General features: G+C 39.2%; 1 protein-coding gene across 2 annotated transcripts in view; it reads right to left on the bottom strand.

Annotated features, from left to right (window-relative positions):
* Window positions 1–24,966, bottom strand: part of UBN2 (ubinuclein 2) — a 69,685-nt gene that overhangs the window by 34,985 nt on the left and 9,734 nt on the right. For both annotated transcript variants that reach the window (XM_034403018.2, XM_034403019.3), the window contains exons 4-11: window positions 24,203–24,340; window positions 23,420–23,532; window positions 22,393–22,891; window positions 16,308–16,378; window positions 11,948–12,077; window positions 9,750–9,868; window positions 8,105–8,218; window positions 6,950–7,093 (exon numbers count right to left, since the gene is read on the bottom strand). In XM_034403018.2, the coding sequence (XP_034258909.2) occupies window positions 6,950–7,093; window positions 8,105–8,218; window positions 9,750–9,868; window positions 11,948–12,077; window positions 16,308–16,378; window positions 22,393–22,891; window positions 23,420–23,532; window positions 24,203–24,340 (1,328 nt within the window). The remainder of the gene's footprint in view (window positions 1–6,949; window positions 7,094–8,104; window positions 8,219–9,749; window positions 9,869–11,947; window positions 12,078–16,307; window positions 16,379–22,392; window positions 22,892–23,419; window positions 23,533–24,202; window positions 24,341–24,966) is intronic.

Here is a 24,966-nt window from a genome sequence, read left to right on the forward strand (position 1 = left end):
CTGATCTAAGGACAGGCACAATGTCAGTCATCTAGATTACTTGTGAGCAGGCAACCTCGCCTCTCATGAAGGGCTGTACCAGTGTTGCGTACTTAATCTCGCCCTGAACACTTGTGTTGCTGGAGCAACGTGCCCAGTTCCATGCCTTGTGCTTGTGCCAAGTGTCCTGACCTGTTTGAATCGCGGATTGCTTTCCTGAACTTCGTGTGTGCCCATTGGACTGGGTTACCCAGTGACTCTTCTGCTGAGTTTAGAATCCGGACCTGTGTAACAGGAGTGCTTTCCGAGGACCTGTTTGAGAGTGGTGTAGAACTCTTGCTGTACGTGCATGTGTGTGTAGGGAGCAGGGCGGCATAAAAAGGTCATAAAATCAGGTGGTCAATGGTCAATTGGTCTGACCACCTGATTTTATGACCTTTTTTGCTGCTGTCGTTAAGTGAGTGCTGCAGTTGTTAAACAAGTCAGTTTTATCCATTGGACTTCTTTGCTGGAAATTGGGAACCACAAACTAGCAAAATTGCCAAAAATCACTGCCATATGACCATGGGACACTGCAAACAATTGTAAATGCAAAGTGACTGACAAGAGCCCAAAATGAGATCATGTGACTATGGTAAAGATTGCGGCAATGGAACTTTGAAATGGGTTGCTAAATAGCTCTGAGGAAGTCCATCATATCTTTGAATGGTTGCTAAGTGACCATCATTAAGCAAGGACTACCTGTACTTTGGACACCTAATAGGAAGAGCCAGCTCGCTGGGAAATGTGAAGGAAAGGAAAAAAGAGGAGTAGCATGATTGATGGGCTTAGTTATGGTGGTGATCAATGTATCACTGGGAGACTTGAAGAAACAAGAGATAGAAAATCTATGTGATTGCTAGGAGTTGAAAATACTTGATGACATATAATCAATCAATCAGTGAAGGTGGCAAAAATAGTAATAGATAATAAATCAAAGGCAGTATATTTTCATCTCAGTTCTCCACAACATGAAGTCATATGTGCTCTACCTGACAACTCTGAAGAGGGAGGGAGGGTAAAATTGATGCTTTAGATAGAAATCTACATAGTCAGGGGTGGGGAAATGCCTCTTTATTTCAAATAAGATGACATTTCCAGAATCTGATAATCCTCATTCTAGTTTATTGAAGAAACTTGTTGAGGGCTCAGCCAAACATGTATATACTATTTTTTAGAGATCCTGAAAAACCCTCATTGAGGTGCTGGATGACTGCAGAAAAACAAATATTCTATCTATCATCAAAAGGAATTAAAGGACCCCAAAATCAGACCAATAAGTGTAACAGTGAAAACCAATTTGATGTAGTGGTTAAGGTATCATGTTAGAAACTGGAAGACCATGAATTATATTCCTGTCTGGGGCATTAAGGCAACTGAGTGACCTTGGGTCAATTACTCTCTCTCAATCCTAGGATGCAGGCAATGAAAGACCATTTCGAAGAAAACTGCAGGGACTTGTCCAGGCAGTTGCCAGGAGTCAACATTGACTCAAAGGAACATGCAAACACACATACATAAAATATGCCCAGGAAGATTCTACACCAGGCATCCTCAAACTAATCCAGCCCGCATGGGATCATGAGGCTGCCCTGCCTACATTGCCCCGCCCACCCTCCGGCCCCCACCCTTCAGCTGAGCGCAGGCTTTACCTTCATGAGCCCTGCAGGCTGGAACTGGAAGCTAAAGCCAATATTTTTGGCCGGCAGAGTGATACTGGTCCCATTTTTTGCCTCCACAGCCTCCAGAAGCACTCTGCCGGCCAAAAATGTGATGCACGGAGGCCTCCCAGGGCCTCCACGCAGCCAGCAGAGTGCTGGAGGACTGGATTTTTTTTTTAAATCAAGTTTTATTGGTCCCCCCCCCCCCCACATTCACCCACATTTTTTTTAACAGAGTATTGGCCATATTTTATCTGTGCTGAGGATTGGATTGAAGGGCTGCCTGCTCGCCCACCCGCCGACTGGACTAGCCAGGAAGTGCCATGTCCCCTGGCCGCGGGCTGGATGCAGGGCCCGAGGCAGAGGGGAGGGCAAGCGGGCAGTCGTCAGGGGAGAGTGCTGTGCTGTTTAGTAGCTCCAGCAGCTATAACACAAACATTCATGCTGCCTTGAGTCTTCAAGTTTCAAGTAACAAGAGATGTATTACTTTTGGGGGGACAGCAGGATTGCCCTGCCTCTCCGCCAGCCAACTGGTCTTTGGTGCGCAGCTCATCGGCCTCCAGACGTCAGATTCCCACCACCCAGCACCAGTTCAGGGGTTCCTTCCCCTCCAGGGGACAGAGAGGGACAGAGACAGAGAGGAAGGAAGGAAGGAGAGAGAGAGAGAGAGAGACAAGAGACAAACAGACAGACAGACAGAGAGAGAGAAAGAGAGGGAGGAAGGAAGGAAGGAAGGAAGGAAGGAAGGAAGGAAGGAAGGAAGGAGAGAGAGACAAGAGACAGAGAGAGAGAAACTTGTTGACTGTAAGCTCCTTGGGGCTGAGAAGAATTGTTGCAAAACTGGGTTTCCTAAAGTGGACCACCAGACTCCTAAACAACTTAAAAAACGATATAGTAAAAAGAAAAGTCAACCAAAAGAGCAACATGTAAACAAAAGTAAATAAAATATCCCCAGGAGCAAAACAAATTAAAGTATAATTTGTGTGTATTGTTTAATGGACTGCGAAATTGGCCATGCTGACCCAGTCACATGACCACCTAACCATGCCCACCCAGTTGGTCTGCCCCCCAACAGTCTGAGAGAGCGTGAATTGGCCCCCTATTTAAAAAGTTTGAGGACCTTGTTCTACACTTTCTAAATGAAGGAAACATTTGTAAAATTAATTGATGTTTCAAAACTAGGATCTTGAAACATTACAACAAACTGAATGCAAGTTAGTAATGTGATATGAACGCAAAAGGGAGTGGATAATATCATTTTAAGCTATGTCAAGAAAAGTTTAATTTACAAATTACAGAAAATAGTAATTTTATTTTATTTTGTATAGGTGAAACCCAAATATTTTTCAGTTCTGAATGCTATCCTTCGAGAAGAGTTCCAACAAACCAGAAGTAAGTTGTATAAAAAAATACACCCACACACCAATTTATGTTTTGAGAAGACTGAGCAGAGATAATATCAAAAGGATACCGAGACTTAGTCTATATTCCAAAGTATTTAACAGATTTAAATTATAGAAAGATAAACTGCTACTAAATGTTTACAAAAGTGATTGTGAGAGGATTTTAAGGTAGAAGTTGTAAAATGTCTATTAAGGATTAAGAAGAGATAGTAGCTCTAATCTGCTGGACATATTCAGTTAGAAGTTATAAAATCATTTATCAGGAATACTTTATTTGGATCCCTGCTTTAAGCAGGGTATCAGCATCTATGGCCAGAGGGGGGACTTGTATAATGGAACAATCACCCACTGACCCAAATGGCCATGTTCAACTATGTTTCTATTATCCTAATAATAGCTACTGTTACACACTTTTGTAAACTCACTATAAAGAAAAATCCCAAATTTTAGAACACTCTCGTATGTAAGCTGCTCATTCTTATCCACCCACCTCCAAGCTTTTTAAATTTCTTACCTTGACTAAAGTTTTGTGACTTGTATTTATCTTTTCCATCTAATCTCTTTCAGGCTGAAAACAGGTTTCACTTGTTATAAAGAGCCAAATATATGTCCACACTAAATATATATTAATAGTTGGTTAAAGATTGTGTTATTGTTATCTAATCACTCTTGAATAAAACTTTTGGCCAACGATTATACAACTGATTAATCAACCTTTTAAATTCAGTATTTGTAATTTCTAATCCTCAAAAGGGTTAAGATTACATGTGGATGTGTACATGTGTATACATTTGTCCCAATCAAGCTACAAACAATTGAAACAAGGCAGTAAGAAAGATTAATAATTAATACACTGAAATGTATTTGGATTGACTTTCCTGAAATAGTCAAGACAATGAAGCAAATAGAAGCTATGAAAGTTTCATAAATTGATCATAATTTGTAATAATGTTACATCAAAATGACATTTTCAATTTAAGCCACTTTAAATGTGTTCACTCTGAACACATATTCACATTGCTAGTATGCTGGTACTAGACTACCTTCATTATAAATCAAAGAACTAATCAAAATAATTATTTGGGGTACTGAATTCCTTGCACTTAATATTTTTTATATCCTAACATGCCAGTCCTTATCATACACATCATGAACATGAATAATAACAACCTGCTCTTCTTGCATAGACTGACTCTTCCCATGCACTGAAGGGAAATAAAAGGGTAATTAATTAATTATTCCTGCAATTCTTGTGATTCTAAATAATATTGTACATTAAAATAGTTGAGAAAAATTAAAGTTGCTTCAAAGTTACATGCATTTTTTAACAGATTCTGCAAGTTCCCAGTTGTTCTTGTATCAGTATTGCTCTCTACCTGTTAACAACCACTTTCAACCTTGCGCTATAATCTTTAGAATTCGTTTTTTAAAAAGCTGAAGCCCTGTTCAGGCATTACTGAAATAAATGATTCTGTTAATGTTGCTCTAGTGACACTGGCTTCCCTGCAGGAATTTAGGTTCAATACAAATGTCTGCAGAGGAGATATTATTTTAGCGCCCATTTAAGATTCTGGCTAACAAGGAAATCAACACTTAATACTGTTATGCACATAGGCTTCCTTTCATAGCCAAACAGTGTAAGTGACATTGAAGACAGGGATTATCAAGCATGCTCACATGTTAAATTCTCCATTTCAGCAACATTTAAACAGAAATATTCAGCTTTTTTCTACCATTTCTAGAAGAGGAGGTATAAAAGAACAGGTATTCTTTTGCCCATTTTCTTAAAAAAAAAAAAGCCTGTTCCTGTTCCTGTCCTAACCTTATCAGGCCACATGGTTTCTGGAGAATGAAGCTTTTTGGCTTTAAATCTTCCAAATGAGCAGCTCTGTAAGTCCATAAAAAGCCATTCAAACATAAATATTTTAGGCCTTGCTACATTTGGGCAATAGTATATACTAAAAATAGAACAGTATGACCAAAGACAGAAGTTTCTAACTTTGTTGTTATTTTAATAGCAGTTTTCCACCCAAAATTCTAAATTTAATTCTTTAGGTCTATTTTTAATGCAATTTATTATGTTCCACACTGATATAATACTACCCTCTGATTACTACAATAAATTGAATTTTTTAAAATAAAAATTTATCCGATTCTGAGACTACCATAAATTCTCCATTACTCTGGCTGATTAGGAGTTAGGTAGAATGTCGTTTTGTGTTTCAAAGCAACTGTGCATAGTTCACCATACAGCAGATCAGTTTAAAAAAATCTTTAAACTTCTTATCTATACCAAAAACAAGCTGTTATGAATTAAACAATTAAATGGATAAGTTTAAACTATTATTAAAGTTTAAAAGGATAAACACCAATAATCTTAATTTCCAGCAATATAGTAGCTTCCATAAAATTAATAAGGAGACAGAGAACATAGAGATTTCTAAGGTAAAAAAAAGAATGGATTCTAACAATCTGTCCTTGATCAGAGATCCTATGAAATGATAGAAAAGATGTCTGGAATGCTTGTGGTGAAAAACAATGTCTCCAACTTCCCCATATTAGATGGCTTCAGCCTAATCTCCAACCTCCCATTTTTATGGAGCATCGTGGAGATTATTATGGGAATCCAAGGCAAAGAATCATGGGTAAAATTAATTAGCTGGTCATTTTCAGATAGGACTTAAATCCAGGTATGGGCCAGAAACAGCAATAGGTTACCCTTACGTGTTGGACAGCAAGAGTGTAGCTGTCCTTATTCTCTTAGATCTTAGCTGGTTTTGACACTGATCATGCTAGCATCTCAGATCACCTATGGCTGTTTGGAGGCACTGAATTACAGAGGTTCATCTCATTTCCTATGTTGATGTTGACAACATTAGAGCAAAGTGACTGTCCAGCAGTCATAGTTGGAGAGGCCCAGGGCTACAATTATGGTGTTTCTCTTCAATTCATGGTTACACTTGGATCTATAGATGAAGACGTAAACCTGAATGCCTTTACCAAGACCAGCTGTGATATATTTTTGGAGTACAAAACTCTGACAACAGTCATCTTTGTCTTCATTATCTCCAGACAGAATTCATGCAATGAGCTTTACAAGGGGTTGCCCTTGAAGACTAATTGGTGTCCGACCACATTCATTGGGACATTTGATCTTGTTCAAATGTTGTGTAGCTTTCAGGCACCAAAAATTTTTTGCTCGCATTTTAAAAAGAATACCACTTTCTTACATATTTTACATTGTGAATAGCTGTATAAATACAGATTTATTTGTATTTGATGGGTAAGTCACATTTCACTCAGTGTCACATTTTGCCGCAATAGCAAGATTATTTGACTTAATGTCTTAAAAAATATGTAGGCCCACCACAAACCAGGGTTATGTGTTACTACAATTAAATGATATCAAACTAATCAACAAGATATTCCCTGGACTTCTCCCCCAAAAAACCCTCCCTTGCAATATAAAAAATGTTTATTTGTATTTAGTGGCCATCTACATTGTTAGATTTTCCAGAAAACAATGCCTTATGTTTATTTTATAATTTTAAGCACCATGGGATGCAATTAGCAAGTTCCATTTGCTGATGGCTGGATCATCTTTGCACTTTCCCAGCAATGTAACATTACCAGATTAAAAAGAAAAGAGAATAAATAGGAGGATCACGGGCATCAAGATATTACTCTAAGGCCTACAGACACTAATTTGGAAATTCTAACACTAATTAATGATTTCATATACACTATTTCAGAAAATGTATTAAAACCAGGATCTGAAAAAAGCATATACTTGAATTCTGACAAAACTTAATTGATCATATATCATAAAATCTGAATAAGAATATTTGTCTTAAATAGGTATCATACCTAGCTTGCATCCAACCTTTTGGCCAAAGAGGTTTCACCTCTGTCTCCATAAATGTCTTGAGGTAATCTTCTGCAGATTGACTTTTATTTGGCTCTAGCTCATAACAATCCAGCTTTATCTTGACAAGGTTACACAGCAAAGTCCTGTTGAAATAAACCTGGCTCAAGCATCACTTGTCAAAGTTACTCATTTACCTTTCACATTTTCTCTAAAAATAGGATTATTCAACAATAACATTTAGTTAACCATAGTATTCTGTATGATATAATGCAACTGGTTTTTCAGTTTCTTGTATTCTGGCTTATTTTTTCTATAACTTAAAACAGGCATTTCCATTTCTTGGACATTTCTTACTCAAGAACACTGCAATTACTACAGGTAGATACTAATTTTCCACAACTGAGAATTTGTTAAGTGAAACTGTATGAATTACTTAAATACAGAATTGGGTTTAAGAAATGAAGATAAGCAAATCTGCACTGGAGAAAAATTCCTTGTGTGTCTAATCACACTTGGCCAAATAAAGCATTCCATTCTATTCCCATTCCCATTCCCATTCCATTGTTGAAGAGGGAAGATGAAAATGAGTTTCTTCCTTCTCCATACCCATAAAGCTGGTGGAAAATGTAAAGCAAATACCACTGCACATTTCAGATTTCTAGCCTATAAAGCAAAATTATTTCAATTTCTTTGACATTCCTTTTAACTTCTCTTCTGATAATCCCTCACATAGGAGCTAAGACAAATCAAATACTGAGGACAGAATTTTACTGAGACACTAATTTTACAAATAAAAGCAAAGATTCTGGGACAAGAATGCCAATATAGCCAAGTGTCTAAAGCCTTATGCAGTGAAAGGAAACTACAGAGTGAATATTAGATAGCACTTAGGAACAAGTAAATTAGCAAGAAAGATGAGCTTCACATTAACCGAGATTAAAAGCCTTATTTCTGTTTTACCTCCATGCAGTTCATTTCCACTCCAGAACTGCATGCATTAGTTATTATAGATTTACATTTGTGACTATGCTCCATCCCAGGAAAAACGGTCCAAGAAATATTTTTTCCTGATAGATCTGAAATAAGTTTTATTAAACTGTGCTATGGTAACTTAGAATATCTCTAGTGGAGTATCAAACAATATAGTATCACACCTCACTGTCTCATCCCAGTGGAATTTTTTTCTTGGACCTGCAATCCTCTTTCCTGGTTTCTCGTCATCCTCCTCTTCTGAACCATTCTTGTCTCGCTCATCTTCTGCTTGCATTCTGGAGCAAAAGAGTAAGCACAGTATTGTAAAGAGTAGAAACAGAGGTAAGCTTGTTTCCCCATTGTTACATTGCCAGAGAGACTCAGATATCTACTGGTTGCTTATTTGCAATTGTCTGGCAGGAAAGATCAGGACTCTGTGTGAAAGTCTAATTAAACTGATGTATTGCTAATCATGGCTACGAATAGAATCTATTCAACAAAGGGTTAACACCTGTTTAGTGTTAGATAAGGGCCAATTCAAGGACAGTTGGATTTAGTTCACTTGTGGCCACATAGGGAGTATAGACCGATCCCTTTTTTACTCCATCCTCAGGTTCTGCCACTCCTTTTCCTATAGCAGTTGATGTTTTGGTATTCCAGATAGAAGTTGGTATTTGCAGTCCATCACCTTAAAAGTCACTGAATATCTACACATATCTTGGACACTGAAATGAGCCAATTTCCATTTAGTTCATTGCAAGAATTGTAAAAAAAACCTACCAATATGAAAGATCATGAGACAAGAAGAGTCAGTTGTATGACGGCATATAAAATAATTTAAGAATTCAGCTGTGGCAAAGCAATTTGGTCCTGTCCCACATTTACAAAACTAATAAGTGGTGCAAGATTTGTCAGAAGTTAATCTGTTTTAACTTAATTAAGTAATTAAGTTTCATACAATTACAACTTATCAGCTAGTATGTATGTCAATACAAGTCAGGAGGTACCACCTTTTCCAACTAACAAAATAGCTGTTAATCAAATTGCTTAAGTCTCTTAGTCAAAAAATACGCTATCAGCTCATTCTGATATGTTGCAACCACAGATTAATAAGAGTTTACTCCTATAATGACAAGAACATAAATGAAACTTGAAAATTTAAAAACAGGGCAATTTTAATGAGATGGTCCCTGAAGAATTTCAAATGGATTATTTGCTAGCACTAATGTATCCAGCAATTAGCTGTAGGACTAAATAAAACAATGATCACTAATAGCAGCTCTTTTCTTACATGCCAGACCCCACTTAAATTGCAACATCACTGTTTGCTGAACTTCAGGCTACAGCTTTTCTAACAGAAATTAACTGTCATCCCCACTTGTGCTAAAGATTTTTAATTACAACTCCAGTACTAGCTAGGCATGCAGGGCATGTTGGGGGGGAAAATAAAATGAAACAGATAAAATCTAGAAATAGATATCTAGGTAAATATAACCTGTCACAAGCAATAGCAATAGCTTCTGGAGCTGCTTTTGCTAAGATAGTAGACAAAAAATAGCCAAGTGAATACATGGACAGATATCAATTATCTTTTTAGGGCAAGAGACATATCCATCCCATAAATGCTCCATTATATTCCCAGAATTAATGTACTATAAAAAGGGACATATGTATATATATATATATAATATAAGCAGAAAAATAGCATTGCAAACATAATCTCCTCACATCTGGAACATCATATTTTCTAATAAAATAGGACAACTGCCCATTTATCTCCCCTCTCCCCCCATTGGCCAAAGAGCTCTGTTTGGTTTGCCTACATACTTGGCATTCTTGGCTTGACTATGTGCCTGGCAATCTTCCTGGTATTTGAATAGTTGTTCAGGCATGACACAGCTGATAGCCAACTTCAATTTTTGCAATGGTTCCTTCAAGCGATCATCCTGAGAAGATACTACCATTAAAACAGTGATGCAAGCAATGTAATACATTCACACACTGCATCTCTGAAGCTTTCTCCCTGAACAGTCTACAATGTTTTTCATTTTCTGAATTAACTTGGCTCTAAAACAATTGTATTTTTTAAAGTCTCATATTGTGAAGAATAAAGTTAATGTATATTTTTAACAATAAAAACATTATTAGTTGTTAAGAAGAGAAAAGAAAATAAAGTTTGCAGTAGACAAACCGTCTTAGGAGAAGCATAACAAATTAAATTAAACTTAGGTGATGTAAGGGGCTGTGCCTATATTGCTGTTTTCAAATCATGTTTATTCATTTATTTGAAATACGTATAGTTTAGTCATTTACAAAGGGTTACAAGCTATAAAATAGAATAAAAAAGTAAAATAATTTAAAACATCGTAGTAATGTAATTGTATGGCAGCAAGACAATTAAAAGACAAATAGACATGGTCAGGCTGCTAGGGCTAGAATTCAAGAACAAAGGTTCAGACCATGACAATGATACAAATAATGAGCAACTTGATATAGCCAGTATATCCTGTATTCAATATAAAAGAGTTTTTTTTTTCATTATTTATCTTCCATAGCCAAGATGGGATTAACTGTATTGCAAAAAAAAAACAAAACAAAACAAAACAAAACAGAGAGAGAGAGAATGTACACAGAAATCTGAAAATTTAAAAATGCAAGTGGCACCTAGAATTCATCTGATATATTTTGCTTTCTAGACACTGTCTTGGTTTCCTCCAACCTTCTAAGGATTTGGAGTATGAAATACAAAGACATTGCCTCCTGGTAAATATTTTATCCATTCATCAAACAGATATCTTCTAATTAAGAAGTGGTGCCACTCGACTCCCAATTTGTTATAGTGAGAGAGAAAGGCTCTAGTAAGAAAAAAATGAAGTTTTTTTAGGCATGCAGGGAAGCGGGAAATAAACCAATGGCCAGACTCTTCTCGACCAATATAATGGAAGTGATCTTGATGTGCTATACAAAAATTGTGTTCTTTCTCTTTTTCTTTTCTTTTCTTCTTTCTTTCTTTCTTTCTTTCTTTCTTTCTTTCTTTCTTTCTTTTTCTTTCTTTCTTTCTCTTTCTTTCTTCTTTCTTTCTTTCTTTCTTTCTTTCTTTCTTTCTTCTTTCTTTCTTTCTTTCTTTCTTTCTTTCTCTCTCTCTCTCTCTCCCTTCCTTCCTTATCCATCCATCCATCCATCCATCCATCCATCCATCCAGCCATTAAAATTCATCCTGCAATGTTCTTACCTTTTCTGGATCTTTTTAAGGTAAAAAAAGACAAAGTACTTTCCCCCCATCACTTGAAATAGACAAATAAGGTAATTTTGAAATTTATGGACCAAATTTTCCAGACCATCATGTAAGTTAAAGGAAATAAAAAAGACTTATTTTCTTGACAGTGCTTTAAAAAAAGTGTTTCTCAATTAAAATGTACATTCTTAGATCTAGCATAAAAACAAGTCAGCAAGTCCAAAAAGAATCATGGACTTGTCTAATTATGATAGTATTGCATTATGATTGGATTTTAATTTATTCACAATTGAGTCATCTTTTTTTAAAAGTCAACATTTTTAAAAGTACCACAACAATTCTTAAATACGTTTTAGATTAATAGTTACAAATCAGCAACAGATGAAAAAAGCTACTTCGGGAAAGTCTATCCAAAGGATTGCAATTTCTAATCAGTGGGGATCAGAGTCCCTCAGGAGTTGGGCGGCATAAAAATGCGACTAATAAATAAATAAATAAGTTGTATGAGAGAGCCTGGAACTAGAAATGTAACTCACAAATTAATACAAAAATAAAAATAATTCAAAATAAAACAATCATCATCAAAGAAATTATGTGATCTAGTTTACAGCACATTAAGAAGTTAGTCTATTTAAAAAACAGTGGGATACAAATCTTTTATAATCACACACACACAGATACAGACACAAACACCCTTGACATGCAGGTAATGCTTCATTCTACAGGGAACCAATTCTGACCCATCTACGATGCGTCTCGATTAAAATGTATCTTAATTGGGTAGGTTTACCTGGACATTGAGATGCAATTTCTTCAAACGTTTTATCAATGTGTCCCTATTGCATGGCACAAAAGCTTCAAGATGAGAATACACTCCATTGCGGAAAGTAGGATTCAATTCCTGTAGCTGCATCTCAATACTGTTGAACAGAAAACAAATTCACAACTAATAAGGAACACATGGACAAGACTCTTGTCTTATTGCCTATTCTCAAGCAAGTTTACATTTTTTCTATGGAAAAAAAAATCTGAGGATTGGTTGTTTTAAGGGACACCGCTTTATTTGCTGCTCTTATGTGATTAATGTCCATACCATAAACATGGCTAAACAAGTATATTATATAATTATGAATAAAAAATACAAAACCTAAATACAAGAAGTATGTTGTTATTGTTAGTCACGAAGTTGTGTCCAACCCATCGCGACCCCAAGGACGTTCCTCCAGGCCTTCCTGTCCTCTACCATCCCCTGGAGTCCGTTTAATCTCACACCAACTGCTTCAGTGACTCCATCCAGCCACCTCATTCTCTGTCATCCCTTCTTCTTTTGCCCTCAATCGTTCCCAGCATTAGCTCTTCACCAGTGAGTCTGTCCTTCTCATTAGGTGGCCAAAGTATTTGATCTTCAGGATCTGGCCTTCTATTTATTTATTATTATTATTTATTAATTCAATTTGTATGCCACCCCTCTCCGAAGACTCAGGGCGGCTCACAATGCATTTAAAATCATTATAAAAAACATTTAAAAATTAAAAACATTAAAAACATTAAAACTCATTCACACCATTCATGGCCTGATCTCTCCGGATCACAAGAGTGAGATCAGCGGCCCCAGACCTGCTGGAAAAGCCAGGTCTTCACCGCTTTTCGGAAGGCCAATAGGGTGGGGATGGTCCAGACCTCAGGAGGTAACTGGTTCCAGAGAGCTGGGGCAGCCACAGAGAAGGCCCTCCCCCGCGGGCCCGCCAGCCGGCATTGTTTAGCTGATGGGACCCAGAGGAGACCAACTCTGTGGGATCTTACCGGTCGTTGGGAGTTATGGAGTAGAAGGCGGTCTCGAAGATACCCTGTCCCTGAGTCATGTAGGGCTTTAAAGGTAATAACCAACACCTTGAATTGTGACCGGAGACCAATAGGAAGCCAGTGCAGCTCGCGGAGAATTGGTGTAATGTGGGTGTACCTAGGTGCACCCACGACAGCTCGCGCGGCTGCATTCTGGACCAACTGTAGTCTCTGAACACTTTTCAAGGGCAGCCCCATGTGGAGCGCATTGCAATAATCTAACTGTGAGGTGACAAGGGCATGAGTGACCGTGAGGAGAGCCTCCCGATCCAAGTAGGGTCGCAATTGGTGCACCAGGCGAACCTGTGCAAAGGTCCCTCTAGCCAGAGCTGTCAGATGTTGCTCTAATCTTAGCTGTGAGTCTAGGAGGACACCCAAATTGCGAACCCGTTCTGAGGGGGACAATTTCTCCCCCCCCCCCAGAACCAAGGATGGACAATCAACATAGTCTTTAGGAGGCAATACCCACAGCCACTCGGTCTTGTCTGGGTTAAGTCTGAGCCTGTTGACTCCCATCCAGACCCTCACGGCTTCCAGGCACCAGCACATCACATCCACCGCATCACTGAATTGACGCAGGGTAGAGATATACAGCTGGGTATCATCAGCGCATTGCTGATACCTCACCCCGTATCGTCAGATGATCTCACCCAGCGGCTTCATGTAATGTTAAATAGGAGGGGAGAGAGGACTGAGCCCTGAGGCACCCCGCAAACGAGGGGCCCACGGGTCGACCTCTGTCCTCCTACCAACACCGACTGTGATCGACCAGAGAGATAGGAGGAGAACCACCGTAACACGGTGCCTCCCACTCCCAGCTCCCTTAGTCATCCCAGAAGGATACCATGGTCAATGGTATCGAAAGCCGCTGAGAGGTCAAGTAGCACCAAGATGGAGGCATGACCCCCATCTCGGGCTCACCAGAGATCATCCATCAGCGTGACCAAAGCAGTTTCCGTGCTGTAGCCAGGCCTGAAGCCAGACTGAAAAGGGTCTAGATAATCTGTTTCCTCCAATGACTGCAGGAGCTGAAGTGCCACCACTTTCTCTACAACCTTTCCCACAAAGGGTAGGTTGGAGACTGGACGAAAGTTCTTTAATTCTGCTGGATCCAGGGAAGGCCTCTTGAGGAGGGGCCGTATCACCACTAAATAAGTCCTAATAAAGGCTCTTAAGAGTGTTCGGTCAGATTCGGAGTTACTGGTCCTCCAGCATCACTCTAGACGTCTCTTCTGGAGCTTTATCTCCCGGAGCTCCTTGGTAAACCAGGGAACTTTCCTGGATCCACCACCATGGAGAGGTCGCAAAGGTGCAATCCGGTCCAGTGCTCCAGATGCCGCCCTATTCCAGGCAGCCATCAGGGACTCAGCCGGACTGTGGACAAGGGAGTCAGGTATCTCCCCAAGCTCCTTCTGGAACCCTTCAGTATCCATTAGGCGCCTGGGGCGGAACCACTTAATCAGTTCCGCCTCCCTGCAATGGAGGAGTAGCGTCCTGAAGTCTAACCTCAGCAGGAAATGATCTGACCACGACAAGGGAGAAGTATCTATACCCCTTAATTCCAGATCATATCTCCACTGCCCCAAGAGAAACACCAGGTCAAGTGTGTGTCCCCCCCACCATGAGTCAGACCCTGAACTACTTGTGTCAGGTCCATGGTTGTCATGGAAGCCATGAACTCCTGAGCCGCATCTGAGGATTCGCCAAGTGACAGCAAATTGAAGTTCCTCAGTACCATAAGTGTTGTGACTCTGACCCCCGAGCCTGTCCTAACAGAGGGAGAGGACTCAGAAGGTGAAGGAGAGGATTTGGCAAGGCCTCCCTCTCCAGGACCTTCCTCTCTGGCAATGCCTCAGGTTTCCTCTGAAGGCCAAGAGATATGCCAGGAGCAAGGCACTTCAGAGCAGCTGCAGATAGAGAGCGAGGGGGATGAGTTTTGGCTGGATCCCAGACAGCGTCGGAAGGATAAGCGCGTGCAGCAGAGAAAGAGGCGTGGGCGGGCCAGAGATTGAGTTGAGTCACTGGACCACACCCCACAAGGGATAAAAGGGGGTGTGTCGGCTATTCAGGCCTTGTGACGGACAAATTGAAAAGCTCAGAAGTCATATCGTGTTTCTAGAACCCTGTTAGAATCTCTTTTTGGATTTCTTCGGACTGGACTTTGACAATTCTTTGCTTTGAAGAATTAATTTGGTGTATCGGACTGAGGAGAAAAAACCTCCCTTAGTGAGTAAAATCTCTTGGCAGGCAGTTCATGGTTCGCTGCCAAGACTGTTATCCTAAAGGAATTCCTGACTGTTTGATTCATTAACTCCTGGCTGTCTGTTTGTGTGTGTGCGTGCGACGGGGACAGAACAATAAGCCTGGGGAATTCCACCGCCAGCCCAGCTACCACTTTAGCAGCACAGGTAGGACTGCTGTAATGCAGCTGGGAGGCAGGTACGTCATCAACAAACCCAACTGAACCCCTGAGTCCAACCTCAAAAGGAGAGACTCACACCCAACAATCTCAGGGGCAGGGATCCTGCGAGGGCAAAGACACTTCCGGACAATGACTGCAACTCCTCCACCCCTTCCCTGGAGTCGCGGCTGATGCAATATCTGGAACCCGTCTGGGCACATCTCTGAGAGGGGCACACCCCCCCTCCTGGCCCAGCCAGGTCTCAGTTATGCATGCCATAATCCTGGAGGAGCCCCCTCCTCCAGGATTAAGTCCCGAATGAGGGGGGCCTTGTTAACACCACACCTGGCATTAAACAGCAGCAGCCTGAAGCCAGGGCCCTGACATCCCGAGTCACCAGGTATACGAGGTGAACCTGGTGAACCAGAACCCGAGGGGCCGGAACAAGTAATCACTTTAAGACAGCGAGTCCTAGTTCCCCAAGAGCGGCCTACCCCTCGGCTCCTGCCATATCTACCTCTCCTGGTCATAACCACAATACTCCGGCTCTCCAACACCCCAGAGATCCCCTCCCCCACCTCAGTGGCCCCCCTCCTCCCCGGCAGGCAAGTCACCCCACTCATTCCGAGCCAAGGGTCATATCTGAGCCCCCATCTGCTTCTGTTTGCACACTCAGCAGAGGGGGCTCCATTCTAAAGAGCAGTCAGGGTTGATCTCCTCTAGGACTGACCAGTTTGATCGCTTTGCAGTCCAAGGGACTGTATATCCAAGGGACGACAAGTATACTCTTCAACAAATAAACACTATTCTAATGATTTTTATGAGCTACTTTAGAAATCTACTCATTGCTCAACACATTTATTCTACTAAACTAAATATTTTTCTGAAAAACAAAATGAGCACTTACTCGAGCAAGATATTATTCATATCCTGTGTAAAGAATTTCTTTCTGCCTTCTTCATCAAAGAGCTTGGCAGCCTAGAGACAACAATAAAAATGCACTTCAGCCCAGCATTTTAATAATTTAGCAAGTTGCACTCTATTGTAATCATAGGATATTTTCAATATCTCAGGAAAGCTACTTCAGTTTGTACCAAGTATTTATTCTAGAATACCACAGGTACTTTGTTTTTCCTCACTATGTTTAATACTGGGAGATAAAATTACTATATTTAAGCACTAATATTGTTTAAATATTATTATTTAAGCAATAGTAACAATTGGCTTCATTTAAATATATTGGCATAGGACACAAAATATTTGAGATCTTCCTAGTTGTATTTTATTTTGAAAACTTCTTAAACTTTCCAATTGAATTTGAATATGCAATTAAAATTAGATTATCTATAAATTTTAAGCATTATGGTTTCTACAAAGAATAACTAGGAACTAAACATACAGAAGAACTTACTGCACATTCATATCCAACAAGGTGTTTTCTAAAACCTAAATCTCATTTTATAGATGAAATAAAAACACTATACAGCAGTGATGGTGAACCTTTTAGACACCGAGTGCCCAAACTGCACACACGCATGCCCAAACTGAAAAGCATGGACATGCACATGTGCGGACATGGGTGTACTTGCGTGGACATGCATGTGCATGCGCAGCAGAGACCCAAAGACCAACTGGCTGCCGGGAGGCGGGGTATCCCAACACCGGCCGTGCGGCAAGAGTTAAGATCTTTTTCTTTTGTGAGCTTCTGTTTCGTGTTTGCAGGGAAACAGAAGCTCACGAAAGAAATGCCACGGAGATCTGACCTGGGGCGACGGCACTCGTGCCAGGAGAGAGGGCTTTGTGTGCCACCTCTGGCACGCGTGCCATAGGTTTGCCATCACGGCTATACAGTATATAGAATAGAATAACAGAGTTGGAAGGGACGTTGGAGGTCTTCTAGTCCAACCCCCTACCCAGGCAGGAAACCCTACACCACTTCAGATAAATGGTTATCCAACATCTTCTTAAAAATTTCCAGTGTTGGAGCATTCACAACTTCTGCAGGCAAGATGTTCCACTGATTAATTGTTATAACTGTCAGGAAATTTCACCTTAGTTCTAAGTTGCTTCTCTCCTTGATTAGTTTCCACCCATTGCTTCTTGTCCTACCCTCAGGTGCTTTGGAGAATAGCTTGACTCCTTCTTCTTTGTGGCAGCCCCTGAGATATTGGAACACTGCTATCATGTCACCCGTAGTCCTTCTTTTCATCAGACTAGACATACCCAGTTCCTGCAACCATTCTTCATATGTTTTAGCCTCCAGTCCCCTAATCATCTTTGTTGCTCTTCTCTGCACTCTTGCTAGTCTCTCAACATCTTTTTTACATCGTGGCGACCAAAACTGAATGCAGTATTTCAAGTGTGGCCTTACCAAGGCATTATAAAGTGGTATTAACATTTCATGTGATCTTGATTCTATCCCACTGTTTATGCAGCCTAGAACTGTGTTGGCTTTTTTGGCTGCTGCTGCACACCGTTGGCTCATATTTAAATGGTTGTCCACTAGGACTCCAAGATCCCTCTCACAGTTACTACTATTGAGCAAGTTACCACATATACTGTACCTGTGCATTTTGTTTTTCTTGCCTAAATGTAGAACCTTACTTTTTTCATCATTGAATTTCATTTTGTTAGAAAGCGCACAATGTTCAAGTCTGTCAAGATCCTTTTGTATCTTAAGCCTATGTTCTGGAGTGTTGGCTATTCCTGTTAGCTTGGTGTTGTCTGCAAATTTGATGAGTTCCCCATCTATCCCCTCATCCAATCATTGATGAAGATGTTGAAGAGTACTGGGCTTAAAACAGAGCCTGGGGGTACCCCACTGCATACTTCCCTCTATGTAGATGCAGTTCCATTGAGGACTACATGTTGAGTGCGGTTGCTCAGCTAGTTACGAATCCATCTGGTGGTGATAATGTCTAACTCACATTTTTCTATTTTATCAAGTAGTAGGTTATCGCCTACTTTATCAAATGCCTTACTAATGTCCAAGTAAATTATATCGACAGCATTCCTCTGGTCCACTAATTTTGTCACTTTGTCAAAGAATGCAATAAGATTAGTCTGGCATGATCTTTTTTTGACAAACCTATGTTAGCTTTTGGTTATTACTTTGTTTGCTTCTAGGTGTTCGCTGATTGGTTGCTTATCTTTTCCAAAATCTTCTTCCCTGGTATTAAGGTCAGGCTGACAGCTCTGTAGTTTCCTGGATCTATTTTTTTTGTTCCCTTTTTTGAAGATGGGAACTACATCAGCTCTTTTCCAGTCCTCTGGCAGTTTCCTGATACTCCAGGATCTTTGAAAGATATAGTTCAATGGTTCTGAGATCTTGTCTGCCAGTTCCTTCATAACCTTGGGCTGTAATCCATCTGGTCCTGGTGATTTGAACTCGTCTAGGGTAGACAGGTGCTCACTTACCATTTTCTTCCCTATTTTAACTTTTGTTCCTAATCTGTTTTTTGTAATGCTATTTTTGATAGGTTGGACTGTTTTTTCCCTTTGTGTAAAGACAGATGCAAAAAAAATGAGTTAAGTAGTTCTGCTTTCTCCCTGTTGCTTGTCACCTTCTTGCCACTTTTTCCCAGCAATGGACCAACTGTTTCCTTGACTTTTTTTCTTGTTTTTAACATTTTGGAAGGAGGTTTTTTTTGCTATTTTTTACTTTTGTCAGAAGCCTTTGTTCATTGTGAGCTGTAGCTTTCCTCACTTCATCTTTGCAGCTTGGGCTATTTGCTGATATTCTGCCTTACTTATGTGCCTCTCGTTCCACTTTTTATACTTGTCTTTTAAAATCTAAGGCAGCGGTTCTCAACCTGGGGGTCGCGACCCCTTTGGGGGTCGAACAGCCATTTCAAAGGGGTCGCCAAAGCCCTCTGTCGCCCCCCCCCACGCCTTCACTCACCCTCACCTTCTGCCTCTGTTGGATCGCCAGTTACTGTTCGCTTACCCCGCCCACTCCCAATCTATTGCTGCCTCCGGAGTCCCAGCTGATGGCTAGAGGGAAAAAACTTTAAATTCTTGCCGCGGGGCTTCAAAGAGCCGCCCTACTCTCAGCTATTTTGCGGAGGGCTCTGTTGCTAGCTAGCTGCAAAGAGGTAAATTCCTGGAGCAGATTTTTTTCCCCCTAGCTATGCTGAAAAAGCGAAATTGAAAGTAAGCAGGGTCTTTGCTGCAACCTGACAAAATGAGGCAGAGAGATTTCTTTTTTTTTCCTCACCAAAAAAGGTAGGTGCAAAACTTCAAACAATGGGAAATTTAGGGCAAAAGAGGAGGTTCAAGATTTTAAAACACAAAAGAAAAAAAGCTCTATTTAACTAGGGAATTGTAATAATTGAGATACTATTAATTGTATATTGTGTTGAAAGCAGAAATGGTTAAGTTGTGGTTTGGAGGAATATAGGGGGGAAATTATTTGGTTTATTATTATTGGTAAATATAATTAATTGATTTGTAAGAAACTGGATTGCATGGAAATAATTGGAATATTCATGTTCATATTGATTAATATACAAAAAAGATAGTTATATAACTAATTGATTTATATTAAAATGTTGAATTTGTATTAAACAACTGTATTACATAATTACATAATTAACCAATGTGAGGATGGATATAAAAATAGATGACAATGTGAAGGGGTATAATATAGAATAGAAGGGAAAAATTGAATTTGATTAAGATTAGAGATGAGGATGAAGGGTAATATTGGTTTTTTAAAAAAATAGATGAGGAATAAATATGGTAAAAAGGAAATACAGAAATTGTAAATTTAATTGAAATGACTAAACACTGTGTTGGAAGAAATATCCTTCTGGGTTCTGCTCCAAGTGGGGAAAAAAGACACTGGAAACATGGAGATTGCTTGGAAAGATGGTTTAATGGTGGACAGGATCACATGGCTTGAGTTCCTGAACAGAAAAGGGGCAGATACAGTAAATCCTCGGGTTTTTATGCTCTCTCTGGCTTTGCATTTCTTGGGGCCCCGAAAGAGTATCCTGACTGGTTGTCAGACTCCCAGGGGGTGGGGGTTTTAGCTACCCTTGTTGGCTAATGGTCACATGTGCTTCCTAGGTCACATGCTTCCCAGGTCATGTGTGGTGAGTTTCGGTTGCTAGATGGGGCCCATTGTGTTAGTTTCTGTTGCTATTGTGTTGCAAATGTCCTTTGACAAAGGATTGACTTTCTGCCTCTGGCCCATTAACAAAGGGTGGGGGCAGGAAGGTGGGAGCTGCTTTGTCTGTAAAATATGCTTCTCCATTTCTCATCCAGGGAAATATAATATTCTGCCTTTTTAATATTTCATTCTTCTAGGAAAGGGGTGGGTGCTAACCTCCTACAACTGTTTAAATTTGTGAACCGGTCAAATACTCTGTTCAAAGAAAATACATTGTATGTTTGTATGTGTGTTTCTAATTATTGCTATTTATTGCTATTTGTTCTCTTTTATTCTTTAAAGTTTAACAATTCATTCTTTATCTTAATATCTTTATATTTGTTTGGGGTTGGCTTTCTTCCCTTTCATCTTTTTTATTGTACAGCAATCTTTCTCCTCAAACCTACCACCTCTCTCTTTTCTTTCCTTCTTACTTTCTCTTCCCCCCCTCTTCTTCTTCTCCCTACTTCCTCTTCCTTTCTCCTTCTCCTCCTCTCTTCCTCCCTCTCTTACCCTCACTCCTACTCTAATTTCCCTTCCCTTCCTTCATCCCTCTCTATTGCTGTATCCTTTTATGCATATGGACTACTCAGAGGGCTGAAAAAGTTATTTTTGACTGGTCCTCGCACTGTTGACCAGTCCTCGAACTTACGACTGTCCTCACATTTTACGTTTTTGCCCTATCTTGTCACCATGGTGAAGAGAAGCAGTTGTGAAATGAGTGACACGGTTGTTAAGAATGCTACAATGGGCATAAATGATGACCTGTCATAACTGCGAAGACCGGTCAAAAGTGCGAGGACCTGTCAGAAATCACTTTTTTCAGCCCTCTGGGTAGTCCTTTTGTGCACAGGAACTACTCAGAGGGCTGAAAAAGTTATTTTTGACTGGTCCTCGCACTTTTGACCAGTCCTCGAATTTACGACTGTCCTCACATTTTACGTTTTTTGCCCTATCTTATCACCATGTTGAAGAGAAGCAGTTGTGAAATGAGTGACATGGTTGTTAAGAATGCTGCACAGGCATAAATGTGAGGATGGTCATAAGTGTGAGGACCAGTCAAAAGTGCGAGGACCTGTCAGAAATGACTTTTTTCAGCCCTCTGAGTAGTCCCTATACACATAGCCATGGCCACCCGGTCACATGACCAGCTAGCCACGCCCACCCTGTCACATGTCCTCCAAGCCACACCCACAAAATAAGCCACGCCCACAGAACTGGTAGTAAAAAAAATTAGAACCCACCCCTGTGGTTGGGGGTCACCACAACATGAGGAACTGTATTAAAGGGTCGCGGCATTAGGAAGGTTGAGAACCACTGATCTAAGGCTATGCTGACATGCATATTTATGGTTTAGGATAGGTTAATGTGTATTTAAAAATCAATCACAATAGAATGAGATTAACACCTAACAAAATGGAATGTTATATCCTTCAAATAAAGTTTTATTAAATAGGAAAATACAGATCACATAAATAGGTTCTATGAAATGAAGACATATATTTATCGAAATTTTAGCCTTACAAAAACAGATGGATTAGGTTAACCTGTATCTTTGATAGCATGCATACAGATTTCATACATGTCAGAAATGTACGCTACTAGGGACTGTAATTTGCTATCTCTCAAAGGAAATAAGAAGTATCAGAGCTCCAATATTCAAACATTCAAACAAATTCAAATATTCAAACAAAAATCCAATATTCAAACATTCATTTCAGTTTGTATGTACTCTATATATCTTGAAATTTGCAAAGTATTGTGACTGCAAAGATTGCCTTAAATAACATGAATTCTAATAGTTCTTTTTTAGAAAGTCCAGTAAAAAATATATACTTACAATCCTAAGGTCTTCAATACGCTTTTCTAGATGTCCTGGTATACCTTCTGGGAGGGCAGGCACTTGTTTCAGTGTCAGAACCTCAGCAGTATGGGGGGGCTGAGTGACACTTCCATTTTCTCCTAAAGGCTCAGATACCGGGCTTCCATCAGAGGTACCATCAAGCAACCTATCAAAATCAATGTCTCCCAGCATCTCCAGGGCACTTTCAGCTTCCTGCAGGAGCTCACGTTCATTAGTGCTGCCAAAAATAGAAAGGACTGGATCTGTAATGCTGAGATTCAAGTCAGACACATCACTACCACCAATAGTAGGAGCCATAGGAAGTTTACTGGGTGTAGAACAGGTAGCTGCTACTGTGGGATTCAGGTTAACCTCCTTTTTTTTAAAGGCTTCTTTCTCTTTCTGAAATTTTCGGATCATAGCAGCCAATGAAAAAGAATCCTTGTATAATTTTTTCTTCTTCTTTTCAGATTTGTGTGAATTTAATGCTATTACCCTGCAAATAAAACAATATAAGTAACTGAAAGGAATTAATGTCTAACTTGGATCTCAATTAAAAATGTGAAAATGTTGTATTAGTTAACACTAGAATATTGTAAATTACACAGATTAAACTACATCAATAAATAGTAAACAATGTAAAATAATGAAAGAAATACAATATAATCTAATTTTAAATTATTTCAGCACATTGGTTGTAACTAACTTTCTTCAATCCACAAATTTATAAGTCTGGAAAACTGCAAAATATTTTTTGAACATGTCTTTCTCACCTTTTAATAAACTAATTCAAATAGTAGTATTATACTTGTATATGATTTGGGACAGCAATCTAAGAAACTCTGATCATTTTAATGACAGTATTTTAAAAAACATGTCAAGAAAAATATACTGAACTTCACTTGATCTACGTTTATTCTACTAAATTAAATAACTCACAATGGAAATACTATTGCAACTAATTCATCATTTTTACCAATTTCACAAAGTGTATTATGTCAGAAGAAAGTATTAGCAAACTTACCCCAACTGCTTAGTAACTTTAATTTTCCGAGGCTTTTTCTCCTTCTCTGCCTCTTCTTCTTTTCGCTTTCGTTTCTTCATACTGCGGTCATCACCATCTTTTAGTTTACCAAACTAAAAATTTAGGGAGCAAGTAAGGAAAGGGGAGGAGGAAGCATATAACAACTTAAATATAGGTAGTCCTCAATTTATAGCAGTCTGTTTCGTGACCATTCAAAGTTACACAGCACTGAAAAAAGTGACTTATGACTGTTTTTCACAGTTAAGACCTTTGCAGCTTCTCCATGGTCATGTGGTCAAAATTCAGATGCTTGGCAACTGGTTCATATTTATGACTGTTGCTGTATCCCAAGATCATGCGATCACCCTTTGTGACCTTCTGACAAGCAAAGTCAATGGGGAAACCAGATTCACTTAACAACTGGGTTATCAATTTATCAACTGCAGCGATTCATTTAACAACTGAGGCAAGAAAGGTCGTAAAATGAGGCAAAATTCACTTAACAAATATTTAACAACATAAATTTTGGGCTCAATTGCCTGTAATTGGCTGCCTGTAATTGAATGAGCATTTTAATTCTGGTTAATACATTATTTAATTTATAGGATTGTAAGCAGCTAAGAGTTGCATTGACAATGAGATGTGTGGCAAATAAATGTATTGAATAAATAAAAGCAAAATCTTGATATTAAAAAAATTAATAGTACCTACAACTGAAAAGCTATCATTTGGATTCCTGCACTGAGCAGAGGGTTGAAGTAAACGCCTCCTGAGTCTACTCACCTTAGATGGTTTATGCTTCCTGCTTCCTGTAAAATCCTCCTCTTCAGAATCAGATGCTTGGCGGAATTGCAGAATTCCAGTATTAATGTAGAAGCCTCCATATATTGTAGTCAAGGATGCAGGAACTAATTCATCATACTGCAAAGAATATAAAAGATTAAACCTTAGATTACTAATATGTATTAATATAAAACAATGTAGTAGTTTTATTGCAATGCAACAAAAGGCTAATATGAATATATCAGAACTCTGATTAGTATAAAGACACAAAGCATGTACTTCTGGAATGATTTTCTAATTCAGTGCTGTATCAACCCTCAAAATACAATAGTATCAAAGTGTGTAAAGATTTACAACATAGAAAAATATGTGGTATATCTTTTTCATTTTTTAATATATTTTATAAATTAATCTAAACAGCAATTAGGAGGCTTTCAGTGATGACATTAACTAATGCTAAAATTGGTATCTGAAAATATTGTTTCAAAAATGAAATTTCAAGAATAATTTTTAAATGATATTCAAATTTATTCCTAATGCCTGCCATTTACTGATTAATACTAGGACTTGTGGGCAAATATAATCACAATTTTGTCCTTATTTTTGTCCTTTTTAGGTAAGTGTTGATATGTAGCAAAAGTGTGTTTGTGGGTATGGGTGTGGGTGTGGGTGTATCTCACTAATATTACAAAGATGAACATCTAGTATGAAGCGTACTGCTACAGAGAATATAATCTTGACTAATTGTAGCATAAGACATCTGC

Source organism: Pantherophis guttatus, chromosome 7, assembly GCF_059756535.1.
Source record: "Pantherophis guttatus breed Tessera chromosome 7, ASM5975653v1, whole genome shotgun sequence".
NCBI classification, from domain to species: Eukaryota; Metazoa; Chordata; class Lepidosauria; order Squamata; family Colubridae; genus Pantherophis; species Pantherophis guttatus.